At 37.5% G+C, this 21,101-nt stretch overlaps 1 protein-coding gene across 1 annotated transcript in view; it reads left to right on the top strand.

Annotated features, from left to right (window-relative positions):
- GRIN3A (glutamate ionotropic receptor NMDA type subunit 3A) overlaps positions 1–17,555 on the top strand; it is a 215,251-nt gene extending 197,696 nt beyond the window's left edge. Inside the window, exon 9 of the mRNA XM_031961305.1 lies at positions 14,543–17,555. Coding sequence (XP_031817165.1) covers positions 14,543–14,879 — 337 coding nt within the window. The 3' untranslated portion in view covers positions 14,880–17,555. The remainder of the gene's footprint in view (positions 1–14,542) is intronic.
- Positions 17,556–21,101: the final 3,546 nt, after the last annotated feature.

Genomic DNA, 21,101 nt, shown 5'->3' with positions numbered 1-21,101 from the left:
ATACTCAGCATATCTTGGTTATTCACAATTACACTTCAGACAATATTGTCGTTATTGAGTACAACATTCTCTTGGTTGTGTTTGTTTCACTTTTCATTATTTAATGCAAGTCTTTTCATGTTTTTTTCTAAAATCCACCTACTCATTGGTTTTTTATAGCCCAGTAGTGTTCCATCAAAATCATATAACATAATTTGTTTAGCTATTCCAATTGAGGGGCATCCCCTTTCTAATTCTTTGCCATCAAAAAGAGCCACTTAAAGTATTTTAGAACATGTAGACTCTTTTCTTTGTTTCCTGATCACCTTGTAAAACAGACCTAATAGTGGTATTTCTGGGCTAAGGTTTTCTAACTCCTTGGACCTAATTTCAGACCACACTCCAAAATGGTTAGATCACTTTACAATTCCACAAACAGTGTATTAATGTCCCAATTTTTCCACATCCCCTCCAATATTTGTCATTTTCCCCCTCCATCATTTTATCCAATCTAATAATGAAGAGATGAAATCTCAAAGTTGTTTTAATTTCTATTTCTCTAGTCAATAATGATTCACAGCATTTTTTTCATATTACTATGTATAGTTTTTATTTCTTCATCAAAAAAAAAAACTGACAGTTCACATTCTTTGATCATTTGTCAATTGGGGAATGACTTATTCTTATAAATTTGACAAAATGTACTATATATTTGAGATGAGACCTTTATCTAATAAACTGCCTATAAAATTTTTTCCTAATTTTCTATTTTTTTTTATTTATTAGCCTTTTATTTACAGGATATATACATGGGTAACTTTACAGCATTAACAATTGCCAAACCTCTTGTTCCAATTTTTCACCTCTTACCCCCCCCACCCCCTCCCCTAGATGGCAGGATGACCAGTAGATGTTAAATATATTAAAATATAAATTAGATACACAATAAGTATACATGACCAAAACGTTATTTTGCAGTAGAAAAAGAATCAGACTCTGAAATATTGTACAATTAGCTTGTGAAGGAGATCAAAAATGCAGGTGTGCATAAATATAGGGACTGGGAATTCAATGTAATGGTTTTTAGACATCTCCCAGAGTTCTTTTTCTGGGCATAGCTAGTTCAGTTCATTACTGCTCCATTAGAAATGATTTGGTTGATCTCGTTGCTGAGGATGGCCTGATCCATCAGAACTGGTCATCATCTAGTATTGTTGTTGAAGTATATAATGATCTCCTGGTCCTGCTCATTTCACTCAGCATCAGTTCATGTAAGTCTCTCCAAGCCTTTCTGAAATTATCCTGTTGGTCATTTCTTACAGAACAGTAATATTCCATAATTTCATATACCACAATTTATTCAACCATTTTCCAACTGATGGACATCCATTCAGTTTCCAGTTTTTAGCCACTACAAAAAGGGCTGCCACAAACATTCGTGCACATACAGGTCCCTTTCCCTTCTTTATAATCTCTTTGGGATATAATCCCAGTAGTATCACTGCTGGATCAAAGGGTATGCACAGTTTGATAACTTTTGAGCATAGTTCAAACTACTCTCCAAAATGGTTGGATTCGTTCACAACTCCACCAACAATGCATCAATGTCCCAGTTTTCCGCATCCCCTCCAACAATCATCATTCATTTTCCTGTCATCTTAGCCAATCTGACAGGTGTGTGAGTGGTATCTTAGAGTTGTCTTAATTTGCATTTCTCTGATTAATAATGACTTGGAGCATCTTTTCATATGACTAGAAATAGTTTCAATTTCTTCATCTGAGGATTGTCTGTTCATATCCTTTGACCATTTTTCAACTGGAGAATGGCTTGATTTTTTATAAATTAGAGTTAATTCTCTATATATTTTGGAAATGGGGCCTTTATCAGAACAACTTTGACTGTAAAAATATTTTCCCAGTTTATTGCTTCCCTTCTAATCTTGTCTGCATTAGTTTTGTTTGTACAAAACTTTTCAGTTTAGTATAATCAGAAATTTTCTATTTTGTGATCAGTAATGATCTCTAGTTCTCTTTGGTCATAAGACCTTCCCTTCCACAGGTCTGAGAGGTAAACTATCCTATGTTCCTCTAATTTATTAATAATTTCATTCTTTATACCTAGGTCATGAACCCATTTGACCTTATCTTGGTGTACGGCGTTAAGTATGGATCAATGCCTAATTTCTGCCATATTAGTTTCAATTTTCCAGCAATTTTTATCAAACAGTAAGTTCTTATCCCAAAGCTGGGATCTTTGGGTTTATCAAAGACTAGGTTGCTATATTTGTTGACTGTTTATCCTTGACCTAATCTATTCCACTGATCAACTAATCTATTCCTTAGCCAATACCAAATGGTTTTGGTAACTGCTGCTCTATAATATAATTTTAGATCTGAATTAGCTAAGCCACCATCATTTGATTTTTTCATTAATTCCCTTGAAATTCTTGACCTTTTGTTTTTCCATATGAATTTTGTTATTATTTTTTCTAGGTCATTAAAATAGGTTTTTGGGAGTCTGATTGGTATACCACTAAATAAATAGATTGGTTTAGGTAATATTGTCATCTTTATTATATTTACTCGCCCTATCCAAGGAGCATTTAATATTTTCAATTGGTTAGATCAGACTTAATTTGTGTGAAAAGTGGTCTGTAATTTTGCTCATAAAGTTTCTGATTTTCCCTTGGCAGATAGATTCCTAAATATTTTATATTATCAGTAGTTACTTTAAATGGAATTTCTCTTTGTAACTCTGACTGTTGGATTTGTTAGTGATATATAAGAATGCTGATGACTTATGTGGGTTTATTTTATAACAGAAACTTTGCTAAAGTTGTGGATTATTTCTAATAACTTTTTAGCTAGAATCTCTGGGGTTCTCTAAGTATACCATCATGTCATCGGCAAAAGTGATAATTTGGCTTCCTCATTTTGCCTATTCTTATTCCATTTAATCTCTTTCTCAGCTCTTATTGCTATAGCTAGCATTTCTAATACAATATTAAATAGTAACGGTGATAGTGGGCAACCTTGTTTCCTCAGATCTTATTAGGAATGGTTGCAGTTTGTCTCCATTACATATGATGCTTACTGATGGTTTTAAATAGATGCTGCTGATTATTTTAAGGAAAAGTCCATTTATTCCTATACTCTCAAGTGTTTTTAATAGGAATGGATGTTGGATTTTATCAAATGCTTTTCTGCATCTATTGAGGATGATCATATGGTTTTATTGAATTTGGTTTTAACATGGCCAATTATATTGATAGTTTTTCCTAATATTAGACCAGCCCTGCATTCCTGGTATAAATCCTACTTGATCATAGTGTATTATCTTGGAGTGATTTTCTGTAGTCTTTTGCTAATATCTTATTTAAGATTTTAGCATCAATATTCATTAGGGAGATTGGTCTGTAATTTTCTTTCTCTGTTTTCAGCCTACCTGGTTTAGGTATCAGTTACCATGTCTGTGTCATGTAGAAGAATTTGGTAGGACTCCTTCATTCCCTATTTTATCAAATTATTTATATAGCATTGAGGACCAATTGTTCTTTAAATGTTTGGTAAAATTCACATGTAAATCCATCTGGTCCTGAGGTTTTTCTTAGGGAGTTGTTTAATTGCCTGTTCTATTTCTTTTTCTGAAATGGGACTATTCAACAATTTAGCTTCCTCCTCTGTTAGTCTGGGAAGTCTGTATTTTGAGGTAGTCATCCATTTCATTTAGGTTATCAAGATTTATTGGCATAAAGTTGAGCAAAATAACTCCTTATTATTTCTCTAATTTCCTCTTCATTGGTGGAAAGTTCTCCCTTTTCATTTTAAGACTACTAATTTCATTTTCCTCCCTCCTTTTTCTAATCAGATTTACCAAAGGACATCTATTTTATTGGCTTTTCATAGAACCAACTCTTAGTTTTATTAATTAGTTCAATAGTTTTTTACTTTCAATATTTTAATTTCTCCTTTTAATTTTAAATTTCCAATTTAGTATTTGATTGGGGGTTTTAATTTGGTCTTTTTTTAGTTTTTTAGTTGCAAGCCCAATTCATTAATCTTTTCTTTCTCTGTTTTATTCAAGTAAGCCTCTAAGGATATAAAATTCCCTCTTATTACCCTTTGGCTGCATCCCTAAATTTTGTATGATGTCTCATCATTGTCATTATCTTGAGTGAAATTATTAATTGTATCTATAATTTGCTACTTCACCCAATCATTCTTTAAGATGAGATTGTTTAGTTTCCAATTACTTTTTGGTCTATTTCCCCCTAACTTTTTGTTGAATGTAGTTTCTATTGCATCATGATCTGAAAAGAAAGCATTGACTATTTCTGCTTTCTTGCATTTAATTCTGAGGTCTTTATGTCCTAATATGTGTCAATTTTTGAATAGGTTCCATGAACTGCTGGAAGAAAGTATATTCCCTTCTATCTCCATTCAATTTTCTCCAAGATCCAACATACCTAATTTTTCTAATATTCTATTTACTTCTTTAATTTCTTTCTTATTTGTTTTGTGGTTTGATTTGTCTAATTCTGAGGTGCAAGGTTGGATCTCCTACTATTACAGTTTGTTGTCTATTTCTTCTTGCAACTCTCTTAACTTCTCCTTTAGGAAGCTGAGTGCCATACCACTTGGTGCATATATGTTTAATATTGATATTGCTTCGTTGTTTATGCTACCCTTTGTAGGCTGTAGTTTCCTTCCTTATCTCTTTTAATTAGATCAATTTTTACTTTTGTGATCTGAGATAAGGATGGCTACCTCTTTTTGACTTCACCTGAAGCATAATAGATTTTGCTCCAGCCTTTTACCTTTACTCTATATTGTCCCCCTGCTTTAAATGTGTTTCTTGTAAACAACATATTGTAGGTTCTGACTTTTGATCCAGTCTGCTATCTGCCTCCTCTTTATGGGAGTTCATCCCATTCACATTTACAGTTAGAATTACTAAATCTGTATTTCCTGCCATCCTAATAACCCCAGATTGTGCTTTACTTATTCTTGCCTCCCCAACCCTCTTTCCCCTTTTAAACTTATGTGACCCCTCTTGTATCACGATGCTTATCCTCTTTATAATCCCTCCCTCCCCCTTTGAGTTTTCCCCTTCCTTCCCTTATTACTCTTTTCTTTTCCTTTTCCTCTCCCCTGTTTTTAATGAGGCGAGAAGAATTTTCTCTAAAACAAATGTCAATTATTTTTTCTTTGAGCCAACTCTGATGAGGTAAGATTCACACAATGTTACTCCCCTCTCTAAATTCCCTCAGATATGATAAGTTTCCTTAGCCTCTTTGTGGGATGTGGTTTACACTCTTTTATCCCTCCTTCCCACCTTATTCTGCCATCATCCCTTTTCCATATCTACTTCCCTTTTTATGATTAATCAATGTACAATCAAATTATACATGTATTCTTTTTGTATATCACAACAGAAATACAATTCTCAAGAGTTATTTTTACCTTTTCTGCATCTCTTGGAGTTCTATGCACTGGAGATCAAATTTTTTGTTTTAGTTCTGGTTTTCTTCAGAAACAAATAGAATTCATTTGTTTCATTAAATGTCCATCTTCTTCCCTGGAAGAAAATGCTCAGCTTAGCTGGGTAGTTTATTCTTGGCTGCATCTCAAGTTCTTGTGCCTTTCGAATATCATATTCAGGCCTTCTTTCCTTTAATGTAGAGGCAGCCAGATCTTCAGAGTTGATCCTTATTGTGCACCTCAGTATTTAAATGGTTTTGGCTGCTTGTAAAATTTTTCCTTAATCTGATAGTTCTGAAATTTTGCCACAATATTCCTTAGGGTTTTATTTTAGGGTTTCTTTCAGAAGGTGTTCGATGAATTCTTTCAATACCTATTTACCTTCTGATTCTATTACATCTAGGCAGTTCTCTTTGATGATTTCTTGTAAAATAGTATCTAGGTTCTTTTTTCATCATAGTTTTCAGAAAGTCCAATAATCCTCAGATTATCTCTCCTAGATCTATTTTTCCAAGTCTGTCATTTTGCAAGATAATTCATGTTTTTTCAGTTTGTCATTTTTTTGTTTTGTTGACTGATTCTTGCTGTCTCAATGAATCATTAGTTTCTATTTGTTCAGTTCTAATTTTTAAAGAATTGTTTTCTTCATTAGCTTTTTTACTTCTTTCTGTATATGTCAATTGAGTTTTGAATGTATTGTTTTGGTCTGTGAGAATTTTTTCCATTTCACTAATTTTTTTTTTTTTAGTGAATTATTTCTTTTCAATTCACAGATCCTACTTTCTTGCGTGTTCTTTGTCTTTTCCAATTCAGGATCCTACTTTCTTGCAGGTTCTTTGTCTTTTCAGATTCACAAATCCTACTTTCTAGTAGATTCTTTATTTTTCAATTCACAATTCTTACTTTCCTGAGATTTTTTTACTTTTTTCCAGATTCGTATTTCAGGGAAGTTTGTTGCTCTCTCTTATGTGAAGCTTCTCTTTCCTTTCCCATTTTATCTTCTAACTCTCTTTTGGGACTTTTAATGGTCCTCTTCTGTAAAGCATCATGTAAGGAGGACAGTTTGATGCATTTTGCTGTTTGAGGGTCTCTTCAGGTTTGCTGACCTGCTCTTTCTGCATAGAAGCTGTAGATCGTTCTTTTCATCTTTTTATTCATGTTTCAAAGCCTTTAGGGGTGAGGTTCTCCTAGGTAAGGGGTTACCAGCTTCCTCTGCAGATGTAGAGGAAGATGTAAAACCGATTTCTGGCTCGAGGTAGGATCTCTGGTGAGAGTTTTCCCTTCCCCCCAACAGGAGTGGATTCAGCACTGGCCGAGCCATCAAACTGCTTAGTAGGGCTGAGTGGGTTAGAAGTGCCCTCAGCTAGAGACTTAAGGGGTGAAAGTGTCACTGACCCCAGGCAGACCTCTTGTGGGACTGTGAGTATTAGCAGCTGACCGCAGACCGCCGCAAACTCTGCCCCAGTGTCTCTGCTCAATGCAAATCAGCCCTGGAAAAGCTCTATGGCCCCACACCGAGCTCCCCACTGCACAGATTGGAGGCTAACCTGGGCTGCCCTCCTGCCGTGCAGGATCACAACTGCCCCAAGGAAAAGCCCGTACTGCAGGTTGGGGCTGCGCGCTTGTGCTGAGATCTGTGCCTTCACCCTCGGTTTGAGACTCTCCTCGGATACCTAATTTCTCTCCCGTCTGCGATCTCCCCCTGGCCCCGGAACCAACCTTTTGGCGAGACTGCAGATTTTCTTGACGGTAGTTGTTCTACTTCTTATCTTTCGATTTAGCAGTCAAGACTATTTTTGAGGCTCGATATAATATTGATAAAGAGGGTAAGAGAAGAGCTTAGAAAGTCGCGTGTGTCTTCTCCGCCATCTTGGCTCCGCCCCCCCTCCTAATTTTCTATTTTCCAATTTTGGCTGCATAGTTTTATTTGTATAAAACCTTTTTTAATTTAATTTAATCAAAATTATCCACTTTATATCTCACAATGTTCTCTGTAAAGGGCTGAAACTCTGAGCTGATGTACTGAGGTTGGAAACCAAGCACTTAAGGCTAATTACCAATTGGACAATACTTTATTATCATATGCTTGGAAAATGGCCCTGCCCACTATTCTGTGCTGGTTCAATATTTTGGTGTATACAGAGAATTGTGGGAAGGATCAGGGGATGGAGTAAGACAAGCCAGGGTCTTTGGTAGAGGAAGAGAAGGAAGGTCCTGCGTCCATCCTGTTCACTTCTACCCCTAAAAACCAAGGACTTTTACTTATCCTGACTCCGGCTGATTCTAAGGAATCCAGATTGCTAACTCCGTCTTCACAGTTCTCTATCTTGTCTCCTTATAATTATATATATATATATATATATATATATATATATATATATAATAGTAGTTATTTTTTTTCTTCATCCCCCTTTGAAGCCTCCAGCAAGCATTTCCAGTCCAATTCCAGATCCCAAAGTCTATTAAAAACCATAAATTTAAGTAGAATTCTTAGCTATGTCTCACTCTTTGCACTAGATCCCATACTTCAACTCCTTCAGCATTCAGCTCAACATGCCATCAAAATCAGGAAAATGTAGACATTTAGAAAAGGCTGAAGTTGGAAATGTCTCTTGATACATTTATTACTTCTGTCTAAAAAGATGATTGGGACGAAAAAGGTTCAAAGAGCTTAGGAATCCGGTACTATCTGGTCAACAAACCTTGATAGCAAGGGTCTCTATTTTCTATACCACAGAATCCACTCTTCAAACCCAGAAAAACTTTTCATGGAAGAACTACTCAAAATCAACAGGGACTCATCTTGTTCAGGACTCTCCTCTGCACATTTCATAAATTCCACTGCAGTGAATTTCCTCTGAAGAGTCTTGTGACCTTTAGAAACATATGTGGTGAATGAGGGAGTTCTCATTTCTCTCCTTGCTTTTAACCCACTGAGAGGTAGTGTAGGGCCCTGGCATGAACCCTGGAGCCAGGAGACCCAGGTCTACCTGATAGGATCATGTGACAGGATGAGGACTTCTTGCTAAATAAACCTCAGTTTCCCTACCTGACCTCCCTCAACTGAATTGTTTAAGAAAAGAGTTTTTCAAACTATAATGCCCTAAGTAAAATTCTGTGAACTATAATCCAGTGGGTCTGCTTTGAGTTTGTCATTACATTTTCTAAATGTTTATGAAGATGGAATCATTCTGTAAAGGAAGACGCAGGTGACTCTGCTAGAATTAAGTGTGTTACTTTTGAAGCTATTGAGCAGAATCAGGAATGTAGAACAACATCAAAAGATCCAGACCAGTCTAATATCCAAATATTTATAGCTCTCTTAGTTTTTTTACCTTATTTCTAGTTCTCTATGGTTTCGGCCCTTATGTGATCTCTATTTTGATAAGATCTCTGATCTTGTATAGTCTCTGACCTTGCATATGGTCTATCTACCTGTCTGGTCTTTGTTCATATTGTTTTATGGCTCTCTGGTGTTGCATCTTATATGGTTTCTATCACTATATACATCTTGGTCCCTCTATCAGCCGAGCTTTGATGTTTTCATACTGAATAGGTTCTCGGGCTTGAGCATGAAGCATAAGCTCGCCAGCTGGCTCCCAATATGGCAGCATGGAAAAGAAGTATTAGATTTGAAGCCAGAGAAAATGGACTCAAATAACAGTTTGCTATTGAATTACCTGTGGACAAAGTTTGGACAGGTCACACAGCCTCTCTGGGTCTCCCTCTGTACGAGCAAAAGAGTCAAGACTCTCTCTGAGGTCCCTTCTGATGTTTACATGATTCTTCCACATAAAGCAATCACCAGCTTCTTTAAGTCAACTTATGTATTGGATGCTGTGAATTCATTTGCTCAAGAGCCACAAGGATCCAGATGGAAAACCTAAAAAAATCAGTCAGTAAACCAAAGATGAAATTATATTAATTTCCTTCCTGTTGTTATCTTTTAGAAAAGATGTCATGGAAATCTGTACCTACAAATACAAATGTTCTTTTCTCCCCTTCACCTGTGAGAAGATGTAGAGAGTAGACCTACTCAACACATTGCAAGCTCCGTCTTTTCTTTTTGTCCTTCCACCTCATAGTGCCAGGTTCTCCTAGGGTCTTCCAGGATTATTACCCCTCAGCAAAAATTTGATTAGATTAATGGAGAATGGAGTGATTTATCTGCCATGGCCCCTAGAAGAGAGTGCCATTTTCCCCTGGGAAGTAAGCAATAGCTTATCTTTGTCTGCCAGGGAGCAGTTACTTTCAGTCTACTTTCTTCCTTCCTTCCTTTCTCCCTTGGCATTTGACATTTATCAGACCCAGTCTATGCAGAGAGGTGACATAGAATACTGGGAAAAGCCTGGATTCAAATCCTTTCTCATTCACTTACCACCCTGTGACCCTAGGCAAAAATTTCTCCAGACATGTTTCTTCATCTATAAAGCAAGGGAGTTGGATCAAATGGCTTCTGTGGGGGCTCTAATTCAATTTTGGTTCTGTGATCCTAATTAATATCAATAATATTATCAATAATAAATAATAATTCCAAACAGTGGAAATGTCTCTTACCAGCATTGTTGACAGTGAGCATTCATGACTTAAAAAGATCTCAGAAGGAGCCAAGGTCTTGAGGGTTAGGAGAGACAGTGGTTTCATAATGGTCTGAAACTAAGTGTATATTTTTTAGTCTAAGAAACATGACTGAGCGTTGATATGTACAATACACTGTTAGGTGCTAAGGATACACAAATAAGAAACACAAAAGCCCTAGCCTTCAAACCTAAAATATTGATATGTTAAAAAAGAAAGCAAACATTATTTGGAAAAGACATTAACAGCTTAGAACATGCTTAGCGGAGGATGACTATGTCATGTAAGGAATGAATTTCCCCTAATATATATCCTTGTCATGCCCACCTAACTCTTCTCCAGAAGCCTATATCCCTATATACAAGGGATTTCTACCTGTTATTACATTCACAAAGAGCCCATTTCTTACCTGTGAAGATGAGGTAGAGAAGCAGGAGAATAAAAAAAAAAAAAAAAAAGGATTAACATCAATAGAAAAGTCACTAAAGCTGTTCTTAGTTAATCAAATATAAGAATTATAGCTTTTCCATCAAAACATGCTTGGTCCCATTAGTTGGTACTGACACATACTTTCTGTCATGAGCGTTTTCCAGGATAAATTTTAATTATATCTAGTATTTACATGGCACTTTGAGTTGTGTTAAGCACTGTATTTTATTTCATTTGACCCTCATGAACCCTATGAGGTGGGTACGAGAGCTATTTATATCCATTTGGCAAGTCTAAATGTCTTCAATGAACAACAGAGCCAACTAGAATTTTTAATATCCCCCTTTGCCCTCCACATTCTTGTCCCTGTTCTCTCAGAGAGACTTTAAAGAGCATCTACCCAGTGTGTTAGAATCCTTCCGAGTTTGTTTTTCTTCAGCTGCAAAAGCTTCTGTTCAAATTCTAGCTCTGTCATTTCTTGCCCATGTGATTTTGGGCATTGAACCTTTCTGGACCATTGCTACTGATTCTGTGTCTATGAAATCAACCATCACCCCTCCTCAGGTACATAAGTAGCCCATTATTTAGAAGGCTGGGAGGCTGGGCTGTCACCTGTCATCTTGACTTATGTCTTGCCGCTGCACTTATGTCTCCAGAAGAGAGAGGCTCATGACTGTGCAGTTCTGTCTCACTTAAATCCAACCCACTCACAAGTGATCATCCTCACGATTGAATTGGTTCTCTTTGAGAAAAAAGGACAAATTACAAATAACAGGTTCTGAGTAAGGAGGACCTCAGTTCAAATCCACCTCAGGTTCCCTACTACTTGTGTGACTCAGTGCAAATTTCTTTGTCTCAGTGTCCTCAATTGTAAAATAAGTATAATACCTCACAAGGTTGTGAAGATAACACAAAATATTGTAAAGTGCTTAATAGTGCTGAGCATATAGCAAATACTTATGAGAAATTTTGTTTCCTTCCTTCCTTCTTTTCTACTGTTACTATGGTCCTCGTTCAATACAGGGAAGACTCTAATACTCTTTAAATTGATTTCCCTTTATCCAGTCTCCCTTTCTAATATATCTTTCACATTTCTTGAATATTTCTGTAGATCCATATCAATGCTGGATGCCTTCCTCCTTTTAGACACATTACCTTCTCATGTGTAATTCCTTTCCCTGTTCTCCTAGAGATTCTTCAGAGAGATCTATCTAATATGCTAGAATCCTTCCTCTAAGTCTTTATTTTTTATAGCTGCAAGAGCCCCAATTCAAATCCTAACTCTGCCACTTGCTTCCTATGTGCTTTGGTCATGGCATTGACCCTTTTGGGCCTTGACTCTTATCTGTCAAATGAGAGGTAGACCTGTTGAACTGCTAAAATCCCTTCAAGCTCTAAATCTATGATCCTATGACCTTATTCTCCTGGACTGGGACTAAGTTCCCATCATTCTCTTTTTTTCTTTTTAATTTCACCAACTTGAATATATTGTTAATACTGTTGACAGCCATAATCTGACCATACATTAGAAGAGTTTCTAATGGGAGTGCAACTGGAAGACTGTATTTCAGAAACAGAATGGTCTGTTCCTTTAGTGCCCTAGAGGTATTTTTAGCACTCCAAACTTCCCATTAAGCTGTAGGTGCCTCATTCCAAAGTGACATCCCAATAGCACTGCTGGGATAAAAGTCAAACTAAGAGTGGTTGCAAAACCAGTTTTTATTTTGCTTTTATTCACCCTGTGATAATTAGATATTTGCCTTGGGATTTGTTTTCTAAGCCTTAGGCCTGACATGGATTCTCCTCCTGGTAAAAATCTCATCACCCGTGGTGCTTACACATTTTTCTTCCAATTCTGCTCTTCAGATGCTGACCTTTCTGGTTCACCAGCACAAACACTCAGAGCTGAACTACCAGGATGCAAGATAAGCTACTCTGGGATGATGGATGAGCAGGGCGCACCAGTACCCTGGAATAGAAGGGAGTCAGCTAAAGAAACATGTGTTCTGCCATATCTAGAGTGATATGAGACATTTCATAGTGTCAATCTCTTAGTAAATGGATAAAGCTTTGTTAGGTTCATATATTCATGGCAAGGTGGGTCAGTTTGGATTGGGCCTATACTTAAATCCCAGATTGAATACTTACTTTAAAGCCATGAAAACCTAGGGAAGATTTTTAATTTCATTCTGTTTCTTCATCTCTAAAGTAGTAATAATGCTTTCTATATCTACTTAATGCTGTTATTGTGGGGAAATCTAGAAGCATCAGAGAAATGTGAGGTGTTAACAAAATATGTTTTGTGGTTCAGCTGAATCATCCATAAAATGCGAATGATATTTAGTTGTCAAAAATTCAGGGAATCAGTAATAATAATAATAGTTAATATTTATATAACACTTTTGAGGTTTGCAATATGTTCTAAATATGTTGTCTTATTTGATCAGGAAAAAACAGGCTAGAACTAGAAGACACACAGCAGGATGGGACAGGCTGTCCAAGCAGATCTCAGCATTAAGCTGAGAAAGCAGATCAAAAAGGCAAGGAAATTTGGAATCTGCTAGTGGGCCAGCGGTCTAAACAGCTAGGCATCTGGTATTAGGGAGGTCCAACACATGCCAAGAAGGCCAGAAGTTTAGCAACAGAGATCCAGGCCTCTGGTAAGATTCAGGAAGATGCAAGGTCAGTCCCAATAAGAGTACCAGAAGATTGGGATAGTGAAGAGCTATGAGTAAGGAGCAAAGGCTGTTTATGAGAGAAGTTTGCTTCTCTTCAACATTCGCTACTGTGAAAGTGGATGAGGATGGGAGTTACTGAGTGCAGTTCTGAAGAGGACATTTAGAGGCAAGCAACACAAAAGGGGCAGATGGTTGATCTGTGGCTAAAAACAGGAGAAATCCTCTCCTAGTTGTGGGGAGAAGGCTGGAGCATGGCAGGAGAACAGCAGTGGTGGTTAACAAAGTTTATTAAAGGAACGAGTAGTGAATGCCGAATAAGCAAAGGCCAGGAGTTGCAAACACTTGCCTTGGATCATTCCCCCTCCCCTGCCATTCCTTGGATAGTGTGATCATGTTGCATAGGATGTGTTCACAGGTGGGTCTCAGTCAAGGCATGTGGTTTGATAGCCAGTAACTTCCACCCACACTGAATGCATATTGTTGTGTAGTAAGCAACTGATGTTCAGAGCTGTTAGGATCATATTATATGGGAGATGTCATAGAAGAGGTTCTTGTTAAGTAAGGATAAGACAAAATGTTTAAATATCTGAGAATTCTTCCAACCAGAACCTGAGATTCTGTGATGTTGTAAATCACGTGCAGCTGAGCTCACCTTCAGTTCCCATTTCCCTGGGAAAGCGGAGTGGGGGGGGGGGGGTCACTTGGCAACCTAAATTGAAAGAATTGGTGTCCTCAGCAAGGAAATGAAGCAATTACTGACTCAAGAAAGTTAATGAAAAGACAGGCAATATGATATAGTAGAAAGAATATTATACTTAAAAGTCAAGATACTTGATTTTAAGGTCCTGCTCTATCATTTACTAGTTCCTTCTCTCTGAGCTGCAAACTTTTCATCTACAAAATGAAGACAATGACGCCTTACTCTGAGTAAGTGGCACAGTGGACAGAACACCAGGTTTGGAGCCAGGACACTTACTAGCTTGGTGACCCTGAGGCAGTCAACCCCATTTGCTTCAGTTTCTCATCTAAAAAAGGGGGACACAATGAACAATGATATAGCAAACCACTCCAGTATCTTTACCAAGAAAACCCCAGAGACAAACATTTTGTCCATGGAATCGCAAAAAGTTGGATCCAACACAGAATGACTGAACTGCAGCAATCCCTTACCTCCCTTACAGGATTTATGTGAGGAAAATATGTATTCTAGAGAGGATGAGCCTGAAGGAAGATGTTATCTGGTCCCTACCTGGAGGTACTAGATGAATGCAGGGACAGGGAGTCAGGTTAAGGGTGAAGAGGGACCCACAGTATTCCAAGTTTACCAGATCTGGTAAAGTCATTCTTCTGAAGTATCTAATTATCATTCTTTTGAAATATCTCTATTGTCTCCCTAGGTCCAATGCAGCCAACAATCAGCTCAGCGTATGGAATACTGCGGGCCTGAGCCACTGCAATCGGCGGAAATACACCTATAGTGATGAAGGGCAAAGCCACCTGAACATGCATCCACATCAGGGCATCTCCCTCCCTATAGTCAGGAGAGAAATTCCCACTTCCCTCACCACCAATGGGAAACCAGACTCTCTAAATACTGCTAGGACCTCAGTGACCCAGGAACTCACTGAGCTGGAGAAACAGATTCAGGTGATCAGGCAAGACCTGCGGCTGGCCATGAACAGGAAGAATCAACTGGAAGAATATCAGAGGACAAACAGGACAGTCGAGTCCTAAGTGATCATATCTCTATCTGTTCTGTCCTGACCTTCCTACCTTTCCCCCAAGCCTTTCTCTAATCCCTCTGTAAAATTTGTAATGCACTTTTGTAACTGCTGGCAGTGGTGAAGGAGAGCAAAACAATAGATTCTCCTTAGAAGGCAACCTCAAAGTGGCTCATCAAACTCCATCCTCCAGGGTGGTATTCTCATTCAGAGAAAGAATCTCTTCTTTCCTCCACATGAATTTTGAATCAGTCAAGGGCAATCTTGGACAAAAGGAACTATGAGTAAAGAAGATCATACTTATCTCCTGTTTCCTTCTTCACCTGGTGCCACATTTCTGGTTTTTAGCCCTTTCTGTGCATTAAAAAAAAAAAAAAAAAAAAAAAAAAAAAAAATGTCGATCAGACCTGTGTCTCTTACTGGGTTTTGATGTTTTTTTACTAGTACGAGCATACCTCGACTAACATGATTAATCAGGTGTGATGTTATAGGATACAGGCAGTTTCACAAATTCAATGTTTTAAGTAATCAATTGGCCTGACAATGGTACATCAGGGTTTCATGATGCAACAATGTGGCTACTTTGTTTTTAATCAATGTTATTACAAAAGTATTTTGGACAGCGCAATGTTAAGCGAGGTATGATTGTACAGAATGGTTACCCAGGATTATATTTTAACATTTCTTCAATTTAATCCAACTCAAATTTGGGGTGTTTTTTCAGGGGTAGGGTTAATGAAAGTAGGATAGTGGGGAAAAAAAGACCTGAATCCTCAAAAAGTTGAGTTTCAGCACAGTAACTAGGTTGATACTGTTAAGACTCTTATTAGAGCAATCTTGCTGAAAAACTAATGGCATCATATTCTTCAGTCAAACTAAGCTTTCTTTACAAGTGTGTGCCTTTTGTAAGAGACAAACAGAATGAGAAAAAAGAAGACAGAGATGAGACCTCTCCGAAGAACATCTGTGTTTACTATTTGTAATAGGATGTGTGTGACTGTGAATCCTGTGAAAATGTTTGTGCAAATCATGTGGTGGGTTAATTCTCAAGTTAGCAACAACCTATCCTCTGACTGTAGGAAGTCCCAAAAGTGATCCTCATGCATGCAACTGAACCTGCTCCATCCCATCCTTCCTTTTTTGTGTAATTATTGTGATGTTTGCCAAATGCCCCAGTCACCAAAGGCATATTGAAATAACTCTTGGTCCCTCCGGTTGGTATTTCTAGTACAGTTATCACCCCCATGAAGTTGGATTTGAGTCATCTAGTTGTCTCAATTTAGCACCTCCTAATCCCCTCCCCCCCCCAGCTCTCTGTAGAAGGAAGATGGGGAGGGAGCCAGGGAAGCCGAAGGATTTCAGCTACATAGGGCCCTGAGAGCTCTGAAAACAAGTACTACTGTCTTTGGGAGAATCTGCTTACAGTGTCAGCTTCCACAGCCACTAGGGCACCAAAAAATGTCACTCAGGAATACTCTCCTTTATGTCAAATATTCTTTATTTTTTTCCCCATTTGTTCCAATTAAACCATTCATTCAAACCTTTATTAAGTATCTATTATAGGAAAGAACTGCACTAGGTGCTCATGGATAGGTGAGTAAAGTGTTCATGGTCCCTGCCTTTACAATCTTACTTTTTTGAGTGCCTCTTAAGCGTCTGGCACAATAGCTGGCTACAACCAGTCAACCTGACAAACAGTTGATCACCTCCACCAAATAAATGAAAAGGCTCCTAGCCTTTTACTGTCCCTCACTTTATACTATGCCATCTGAAATTTCTGCTAAAGTCATTTCCCCTAAAATGAAAAACAAGTTTCTGGAAGTTCCTATAATATGAACGTTAATTTAAATACTCCAAGCTGAGTAATACTTTTAGCCTTGATGGTGATGAGTCAATAGAAAATAAAGCAAAAGAGAAAGGAAATGGAAGAAGGGACTCAAAACTGTCAAAGGTTTCAGCCAGCCCTGCTCTCAGATTATCCCCTCATATGGCTCTAAAGTAAGAAGCCCAGAGTTTGAAGGCACACCTTTAAAACTATCTCCCAGAATTTTCTAATTACAGCCCAGAATATTGTAGGGACCAGGTCATTACCCTTTGTGCACCTCTTATCCAGAAGATTATGTACAGGTGTACCTCACTTCACAGAGTAGCCAGGTTCTGGAAAAGTTGCTTGTAAATGGAAATTTTTGTAAATCTAATTATATTATAACTGCATTTGGGTGGCTAACTACTTAGAAGAACCCAGCAGTCTTTTGTAAAGTGAAGAATCCTTTTGTAATGCAAATAATTATCCCCAATTTATTTTTTTTCTAAGTTTTGGGTTTTTTAATAATGGATTTAATTAAAGCAGGGCACACATCAATATAAGGACATTTTGAGGAATGCTCTTTTGGGTTTCTCTACCTTGTCACAAAATACGCAGTAGTTTTTGCCCCACTCTGTCACTCAGTGTCTGTTTTGGACTACTGGATGATTAACTAGTTGTCACTGGTGAGTTGGGGTAGAAATGTAGTTGCCACCTGAGGGTCAGCTATTGGGAGCTGTCACCAGGTTTATTGTCATTGATGTTGCTTGAAATTATTTCATTTTCTGGAAAAAAAAAATTTCTTGTGATGAAATGAAACTGTTTTCATGTTAAATTGTGATGGTTATTTTTATTGCTGGTGGTTGAACAGTGTTTTGCAACTTGTGAAACAGTGTGCTGTGTTTTGTTAAAAAAAAAAAAAAAAAAAAAAAAAAAAGCTTTCAAGAAAATATGAGTTCTTCAAAATAATTCAGCTCTGCCCTATCCCATTCTTACCTGGGCTTTTTGGGATTATGCCCTCTGTGTGCTCAAAGAGTGACCTTCAGGTTAGGGATGGTATTATACAAGAAAGAAAAAGAGTTTTCATCCCTTGGCTGAATGAGCTCCTGTTTCACAAATACATGGTATTACAAGATGGCGAATAAATAAGGAAAAATTGGCAGAAAGTTTGAACTCTCTTATGAAGTCACCTTGGGAATAACATCTGACCATTTTTTATCTCTACACCTTCAGCTACAAAAAATGTCATTGGCCACCTAATACCTAACCATGTTTTGGAAAAATGTTGGCAAATTCAAGCTCACACATTGGAAGAAAGGTTCTAGGTGAGCACCAAGCATAGTTGTGGCCATTGAATGTCTAAATAACAATCACAGAGCATGCCAAACAGCCTAAAAGAAAACACCCCCCACGGTTAGGGCAAATGATATACAAGAAGAGCAAGACAATTCTTAAAAGCATTTCTAGGATAGTCAAGTGATGTGACTATAGCAATCCAGCATGGGGACTCCACTGGGTTTTTTAATGTTTATAGAACAGTGATCCTGACAATTCTATAAATGTTCATCGTCCTTGTCACGTGAAGTTTTGCTGACGCCCTTCCAAATAAGGATACTGGAGGGATTGAACAAAAGTGAGGAAAATCATCTCTCTTTAGATCATTAGAACTAAAATTCATCCCTAAACTTAACTTTTGAGAAAAATCCTCTAAGAACCCAGGAAACCAAGAAATCAAAATTAACAAGGAGTAGAAAGGACTCCTTCACAAAGTCTCTCTTTCAAACACATTGGAAATTGGCAAGCCAGAAATCCATGAATAATTTCAAAGGGAGTATTTCTCTGGTCATTAAAACCAAATCTTTATATTTTTTGTGTAATTGAATGATAAGCTACTTAGTCCCTTCTTTCATCATCCACCTAAGTCATAAATCTACTTCTTCTTCAAAACTATTTACTGCTATGACTCAGTTTGATGAAAACATGAAAACTGTTTTCACTGAGAATTAAGTGAATGCTCACTGTATTTTCTTTGGAAGGCTGAAGAATTTTTTTCAATGCATCTTGATTCTGAAGTATATGAAACAGACTGCTCAGCCCCAAGAAAGTAGTGAAATGTCCTTTGGGCATAAAGTGAACAGGATGATTTGCTCTGGGCATGTTTCTTGTACATCGGGTGGATAGATGAAATGTCTTTAGGTCTTTTCCATCACAAATTTCTATGAATGTGGAATAAATGTTTGGATTGAAACAAAACTCTGGTATGATGTTGCTAGAGTTTGTTTTGGGATACTTATGAAAGAAAGGCTGATGTGAATGGTACCAGTCTCCTCCAGCAGAGTATATATGCTGACTCATTAAAAATATTCAGATTAAAAAATGTAGATTGTATCAATTTGAGGAAACCCAACACTATTTTTAATGAAAACATCATAGGCCAGAATTAATCCCCCAAACTCTCTTCTCAGCCATATTTTCTTTCACAGTATTTTCTTTACTAGCATGTCATTCATTCCCATACTCCCAAATTGACCATTCCATCCCCAATCTTATTAGAAGGGTTACTGTGAAGATCAAATGGAATAAATAAATATTTGTAATGCCCCAGCATATATGAGGCATTTAATAAATATATACCTTCCCTCAATCTTAACCTGATTCACCCAGTGATAGTTCTAACTGCCTACAGAATACATACCTGGGAATACATATGCCTGGATGTCCTTCAGGCACGTCAAACACAACACATCCAAAATTAAATTTATCTCTTCATATTCCACCTGAACCAATCCTTCCTCTAAATCTCATTTGGGATATACCAGCATCATCCCAATCACCCAGGCTTAAAACCTGCTCCTTCCTTTGACTCTTGTATAAATGGAAAAATTTTAATTTGGAAGACAAGTCTGAATTCTGCCCCTATTCTGCCTGTAATACCTCAGGAAAAATCACGTCAGCTCTCTGGGCAAATAAGCAAATAAAACTTCATCTATAAAATAAAAAAGGTTATCCTTTAAATTTCAAAGCCTATAATCCTAAGTGATCTACTTTACTCCTCCTCACCTCTACCAACATCCAATCAGTTACTAAGTCCTCTCAATTTTACTTTGGCAATATTTCTGATAGCTGTTTTTTTATTCCAAATCCACTACTAAACACCCTGGTTCAAGCTATCATTACCTCTCCCTAGAAGGAGAAAATACATTAATAGCGTCCTAACTTCTCTCTCTCCCTTCAGTCTCTTAACTCCCTATTTAAACAGCTTCCAAAATCATTTTCCTAATACACAGCTCTTAACAGTCACTGCCCTACCATCTCCTGTGTTCCTCCATAACTGACAGGAATACAAATTATCTTGCCAACCAAGATCAAGTGATAAGACTTAAAGCTGAAAAGGATCTCAGAGACCATCTAATCTAACTAACTTTATTCATTTACAGATTAAGAAACTAAGAGGTTAAGTGAATTGTCCAAGGTCCCAGGGAATAAGTGCCAAAAGTAGAATTTGAACCCAGGTCTTTTGCAGGCTGAGCCAATACTTTCCTCTCTCTTCCCCCACTAATACAAAATCTGTCTCTAAACTTTTTCAGTTCAGGGATGCTATTTAATACAGCTGGAGGGCCTCAAGGATGCTGCCAAACTCACCTTAGGAGAACAGGAGCTTATTTTGCAAACACTCCCTGTTCATTCCTTTTCCTCAGTAGCCCTAAAACCTCCAAGCTATATGAAGCTACTAAAAACTCACATATCTCTACAGATAGATACAAAATCTTGTATTTAAATTACAAGCACAAGATGGCAGTACACCAAAAGAGGTCAGAAGGTTTTAGTAAGCTGCAAACTCAGCATGAATCTAACTGTGTCACAGCCAAGATTTAATATGATTTGGGGCCTAAGTCAAGAGGCGAAGCTTTCAAGAATAGGGCAGAAGTCTCATTATTCCCTGTCTCGGTCATGTTGCAAGAGGCAGTATGGTTCTGGGTACCACATTTCCACAAAGACATTTTCAAGCTGCTGAGTCTAAAAAACAGCAAGGGCATATAGGTGAGGTTATATGAGGACTGCCTGAAAAAACTGCAGGTGTGCAGCCTGGAGAGAAGACTCAGAAAACACATGATAGCTGTCTTCAAACATGTAAAGGGAACCAGGGATGTGAACAAAAATCATAATTATCATAACAGCTATCATTTATAAAGTACTTAATACACCAGTCACTGTGCTAAGAACTTTATTTGTTATATCACTTGATCCTTGCAACCACCCTGGGAGATAGGTGCTATTATCCCCATTTCACAGATGAGAAGAAAACTGAAGCAAACAAAGTGACTTGCCCAGAGTCATTCATCTAGTGTCTGAGGCTAGATAAGAACTCAGGTTTTCCTGAGCCCAGGTCCAGCACTCAACCCACTACATCACTATATTACACTTCTTTGT

The sequence above is a fragment of the Sarcophilus harrisii genome, chromosome 1 (genome assembly GCF_902635505.1).
Source record: "Sarcophilus harrisii chromosome 1, mSarHar1.11, whole genome shotgun sequence".
Taxonomy (NCBI): domain Eukaryota; kingdom Metazoa; phylum Chordata; class Mammalia; order Dasyuromorphia; family Dasyuridae; genus Sarcophilus; species Sarcophilus harrisii.
This window is presented reverse-complemented; position numbering and strand designations above follow the sequence as displayed.